This window comes from Rosa rugosa, chromosome 7, assembly GCF_958449725.1.
Source record: "Rosa rugosa chromosome 7, drRosRugo1.1, whole genome shotgun sequence".
Taxonomy (NCBI): Eukaryota; Viridiplantae; Streptophyta; class Magnoliopsida; order Rosales; family Rosaceae; genus Rosa; species Rosa rugosa.
The window spans coordinates 27146669-27152582 of NC_084826.1; the positions used below are offsets into that span (position 1 = coordinate 27146669).

The 5914-nt window shown below is 39.9% G+C and overlaps 1 protein-coding gene across 1 annotated transcript; it reads left to right on the plus strand.

Annotated features, from left to right (window-relative positions):
* The first annotated feature begins 1521 nt into the window (after window positions 1–1521).
* On the plus strand, window positions 1522–5520 carry LOC133721915 (protoporphyrinogen oxidase 1, chloroplastic). The gene is made up of 9 exons (XM_062148691.1): window positions 1522–2019; window positions 2239–2430; window positions 2525–2609; window positions 3103–3250; window positions 3339–3419; window positions 3545–3716; window positions 3951–4110; window positions 4331–4434; window positions 4901–5520. The coding sequence occupies exons 1-9, from the start codon at window positions 1603–1605 to the stop codon at window positions 5198–5200; spliced, it is 1659 nt and encodes a 552-aa protein (XP_062004675.1). The 5' UTR covers window positions 1522–1602; the 3' UTR covers window positions 5201–5520.
* The last annotated feature ends 394 nt before the right edge of the window (window positions 5521–5914 follow it).

Sequence of the window (5914 nt, forward strand, 5' to 3'; positions counted from 1 at the left end):
CTTGATCCTTGGGACTGCAATTGTGGTGGATCCTTGGTACAAAATGAATTTTGTAGAGTGGGTTTATGGCAACTTCTATGGTGTGAACTCTGAGCAATTAAAAAACTTCAGAGACATTGTTTTCTCTGTTTGATGTGTATGTGGAGAAGTGGTCTAATCCTAATAAGTCAAGTTGTTTCATGAGCAAGAGTCGTTCTCAAACTAAAGGTGAAGACACCATATTTTGGAGGTAAACACCATTATTACACATCAAATTTTTTTGATTACATTATGCCTATGAATTATACTATGAATTAAACTTGATTCATTGTAGTGGATAGTGTGTTACTAGCTTACTGTTTGATATTTGGACAACATGAGCTAGCTTGCATCTTTGTATTGGGACAATATCATATCCTAAATCATTGTGATTTAAGTGCATGTTTGGCTTATTTTTGTGTAGGAATTTGACGCTAATTACAAGAATGGTTCGCCTTCGAGTATAAACCCATTTTTTATTTAATTAAAAAAAAAAACTCTTACCCCACCCACCCTTACATATGCCAATGAGAATTAAACCTATGATATTTACAATATTGGATTTATAACTTACCAACAGGTTATAGTCCAGCACATTAGTTAGAAAAGAATTTAAAAATGCAAAAAAATAAAATAAAAAATCTTAGCGATCTTAATGGGTTCCAACTGGTAAACCGCGAACCCATCGGGCTCAACCCATTATAATCCGTTATCTTAAGGGGTTATACGAGTTGAGCCCGTTACCGCACTGTTGCTAGGCTTTAGTGAGGCACCCCCATTTTTTTTTTCTCTGGAATCTTAATTCGCCAAACACAAGACCCAATTTTAAAGACCACAAATTAGTTCGTGAAGCTCTCAGTCCCGTTCCAGTCAGAAGTAGGTGAGGAAGTTTTCTATTGAATTTTTCCACACGGGAGAGTCTTTGGTACACGGCGTGAAGATACACGCACAACTGAGATTAGACGGTTTTGAGTGATAAATAACGGATCCCACATATGGACGACTGAGATTGCATAGTTGGTATATGTGGACTTGCACCGCCGTGTATAGAAGAATTTTCGCAATAATGAACTCAATCGAAAACGGAAACCCAACTAAATGAAATTCAGAATGTGGAAGTAAGCACCATAAGGAGGAAAAACTTCAAGAACCAATATTGCTTCGACCTTTTCTGGATTCGGTTCTATTTCCCATAGACGGCGCCAACTGTTGGTGCATCCTCACCTACTTCTTCTACATGGAGCGAGAGTGAGAACTTCGTGTTCAAGGAACTGATTTCTAGTATTTAGAATTGCTTCTTGTGTATGACGAATGAAGCTTCCAAAAGTATAATAAAAGTTTTTTTTCTCTCTTTCTTACAGAGGATCAAAGGATTTCACTCCACCCATAAAAAAATAAAAATTTCTTTTCAAAAAATAAAAATTATTTTTTTCATAACTTCTCTTTAAATAAAAGGAAAATCAGAAAAAAAAAAAAAAACGAAAACAAGGGAAAACAGACAGGTGTGAGCAGTTGGTTTAAAGATAAGAAAACGGAGGTTGACGGCCTTCTCTCTCATTTTCCGCTGAGGCTGTCAATCTCGCCATGACCACACTTTCCAGGCTCGCCGACCTCCCTTCCTTCGCCGCCCCTCCGCCTCTTCTCACTCACCGACCACCTCCCTCCGTCTTCCTCACTCCCAAACCTACCAAGCCCTCTCCTCCTCATCACTTCTTCAAACTCCGATGCTCGGTCGCCAAACAGTCCACCGTTACTCCGGTAGAGGTCGCCGCAGACGGCGCGATCTCCTCCGTTGACTGCGTGGTGGTCGGCGGCGGAATCAGCGGACTCTGCATCGCTCAGGCGCTGGCCACCAAGCACAACGACGCCGTTCCGAATGTGATAGTGACGGAGGCCAGAGACCGAGTTGGAGGCAACATCATCACCGTAGAGAAGGACGGGTATCTCTGGGAAGAAGGCCCCAATAGTTTTCAGCCGTCCGATTCCATGCTCACCATGCTGGTATGCTAAGCTGAATTTTGTAATTGAATTTAGTTCAGGTTGTTGTACAATTACAATGCTTCTTGATAATGTGCATATAAGCAATTCTTAGAAAATTTTGGAGAGCTTGAATTTTGGTTAAGCCTACGACACCGAAATGAGACCTAAATTTATAGTAATGGAGATTGAGGATTGTGTGATTCAGTGAAGAATGTGTGTAACTGTGTATGTGTTTGGCAGGTGGATAGTGGTTTGAAGGATGATCTGGTTCTGGGGGATCCGAATGCACCTCGGTTCGTATTGTGGGATGGCAAGTTGAGACCTGTACCTTCTAGCCCGGCGGACATAGCTTTCTTTGACTTGATGAGCATTGGCGGCAAACTCAGGGCTGCATTTGGTGCTCTTGGAATTCGTCCCTCTCCTCCTCCTCCAGTTTGTCCACTCTCTCTTCCGCCCTTAATTGTTATGTTCTTGTAATTCCAGGATTGTATTTCTCATTTCGCGTAATCTTTGACAAAGGTCACAGGGTCAGGAGGAATCAGTTGAAGAGTTTGTCCGTCGTAATCTTGGAGATGAGGTTTTTGAACGCCTGATTGAGCCTTTTTGTTCAGGTAATCTCATTATGGCAATGTTGTTAATCCCTTGTTTACTATATTCTCTTGCTGCATTTCTCTAGTTGTTCTCCATGTTCTTTTTCTGCTAATGGATTCTAAGATGGGATTTGGAATCAAAGCCTCTCCTTCCTTACGTATTGTTTATCAATTATGACGTTCATGCCTTGGTGGAAGAAAAGGAAAAACTGTTTTCACTTTGTCAACATGCCCTTCTTCCTTTCTTATTTATGCAAACAAGTGCCCTGTCAAATGGGCCACCGCATAAAATAGAACCTTCCACAATGTATAGGTAGAACTTTCAAATGGTAGTATTGCACAGAAGATCTGATTTTTAACCACATTCATATATTTAGCTGTGCTCTTTATCTACAGAAGTCCAGTTCTTCGGTCTACTTTCTGAGTAGTGTGTCTTTTTCATCCTTCTTAGCTGGCTAAAGTAATTTCATAGTTGCCCTAATACTTTTTTCCCTAATACTTTTTTCATATGCAGGTGTTTATGCGGGTGATCCTTCAAAGTTAAGTATGAAAGCAGCATTTGGCAAAGTTTGGAACCTAGAGCAAAATGGGGGTAGCATCATTGGTGGAGCTTTTAAAGCAATCCAGGAGAGAAATCGTGCTCCAAAGACACCTCGAGATCCGTAAGGAACACATTCTTGCTTTGGAGCTTGTGTCATGATGTAAATTATATAGTTTATTTTCAATGCCCTGATTTTAGTTATTCCATAGGCGTCTACCAAAACCCAAGGGCCAAACAGTTGGATCTCTTAGGAAGGGTCTTTCCATGCTGCCAGATGCACTTTCTTCAAGGTACCCTCTTTAGCTAACTTAAGTACTCTTGATGGCAAGGGTCGAAGGAATGTGTTCTTTCATATGCAACACTCTTAATTTTCTCAGCCATCATGGTTGTAATGTGTTCAGTTTATGTTTGGCAGGTTGGGTGACAAAGTGAAGTTATCCTGGAAGCTTTCAGGTATCAGTAAATTGGACAAAGGAGGGTACACTCTGACATATGAAACTCCAGAAGGATTGGTCTCAGTACTGAGTAAAAGTGTTGTTATGACCATTCCATCCTATGTAGCAAGCAGTCTATTGCGTCCTCTATCAGTACGTTTCTTTGTTACATTTCTTTTCCTTTCCTTTAGTTACAAAATATTTACTGTTGTAACCCTAAGGCCTAATTAAAGCACGTGTTTCTAAAAAATGGTATTTTTTTTTTTGGACATAGGTAAAAAAATGGTGTCTAAAGGGCTAATTGCGGTAACATTTGCAGTTTGTTTATTATGGGCTGCCACTCAAAGTAATTTTTGTTTAGCCTCATTGTTTTCTTTTCCCCTGCAGGCTGCTGCTGCAGATGCATTATCAAAATTTTATTACCCGCCAGTTGCAGCTGTGTCTATTTCATATCCAAAAGAAGCAATCCGGACTGAATGCCTAATAGATGGTGAACTAAAGGGATTTGGTCAACTACATCCTCGTAGCCAAGGGCTGAAAACATTAGGTAGATTTTCTGTTGTTCAGAAATTCATTAATTTTGTCTACAACTCATGACGCCTAATGAGGGGGTTTCTAGCTTCAATGGTATATAGGGTTTACCCGTATGCATGTGGTGAGAGTTTGGCTCTTGCTCTTCCCCTTCCCACACCTTACACCTCCTAAATCAAACAAACACTCGGTGATCAGAATTTTTAGTACTTAACCTGTGGCTTTCCTGGGTGCAGGAACTATATACAGCTCATCACTCTTTCCTAATCGAGCACCAGCTGGAAGGGTACTGCTCTTGAACTATATTGGAGGGGCCACCAATCCCGGTATTTTGTCCGAGGTAAGACAATTTCAAAGGATATGTGTGTTAAAAAGATGCATTTTGTCGTATTGAGGCACTGTGATGGCAAGGCTGGGATTAGATGTATGGAAGAGTGTATTGTAAATTTTTCATAAATTGTCAGGCAGGTGTGAAAGTATACTTCAATACATCGAGTGAGTTAAATACATCTGTTTTCAAATGTTCCTCCTTTTAATCCTGATTGTTCTCGAGTGAGTATCTTTTAAATGTTTCTGTTTTGACGGCCAATGTCGATACATGGATAGTTAAAATAAAATAAAAAAATAACAAATCATTTATGATTTTGTACTTGAGCATATAATCCATATACTAGGCTAGTCAAGTAATAATGTCAAGTCAAGCATTGTAAGAGTTCATCTTTTTCCAAGTCTGTGATCTTTTTCTTCTTCTTTGTTCAACTCTTTTCTACCTCTATTGAGAAATGTTATATTTTTATTCTTGACAGACAGAGAGTGAACTTGTTGAAGCAGTTCATCAGGATTTGAAAAAAGTCCTCATAAAGCCTAATGCTAAGGATCCACTCGTATTGGGTGTCAGAGTGTGGTCACAAGCGATTCCACAGTTCTTGGTTGGTCATTTTGATGTTCTAGATGCTGCAAATGCTGCTCTTAGGGATACTGAGACCCAAGGGTTGTTCCTTGGTGGGAATTATGTGTCCGGTGTAGCCTTGGGCCGGTGTGTTGAGGGTGCGTATGATATTGCAGCTGATGTGGCCAATTTTCTATCACAATATGCTTACAAATAGTACACAGTAATCTGAATCCTATAGAATGTAATGCTAGAGGAAGTGGATTTTCGGATGTTCCTATAGTGTGTTGGGCAGCCTAGGTGAGTCTAATCGCCTCATCAACATAGAGTCCTGTCTAGGTATTTTGTTTCTGTTCGTATAATCTTATTTATACTTAAAATTACCTTGGAGCTGTGGCATCAATAATTGCTTCAGTGTGAATTGTGAATTGCTCATTCCATGTTTAGTGCTGAAACTTCATTATGTAGATTTGATTTGTTCCGTGTGAATGAAAATGCGAGTTGCAAGGGAAATTGCATGAGCAAAACATTTTGTTTTGTTTTGTTTAGTCTTTAATTTGGTAGCTTTTGATGTGCATATAGTTTCTTATCTAATCCCCAGAGTAAATATCAATCAATGGTTATAAAAAATAGTAAATCTACGCACCAATCAGTTTGATGATGATCATAACTGATCAGCAGGCATGTAATGCATGTATGGTAAAGATTTGGTCATGTCATGCTTTATGGTAAACCAGCCGTCGTAATCCCTCATGCACGTCAAAGCCGCTTCTTCCAGGTTGCTGTTCTTGCCCCTCCAGCTTCTCGGTACATATGCAGGCTCTGAGCACCATGAACTGTGAGTCCAAAACAACAAATGAAAAGCGTAGCCTTTAATCCTAATGACTAAAGGATTAGCTCCAAGATTCCATCTTCGAAACACAGAGTTTGC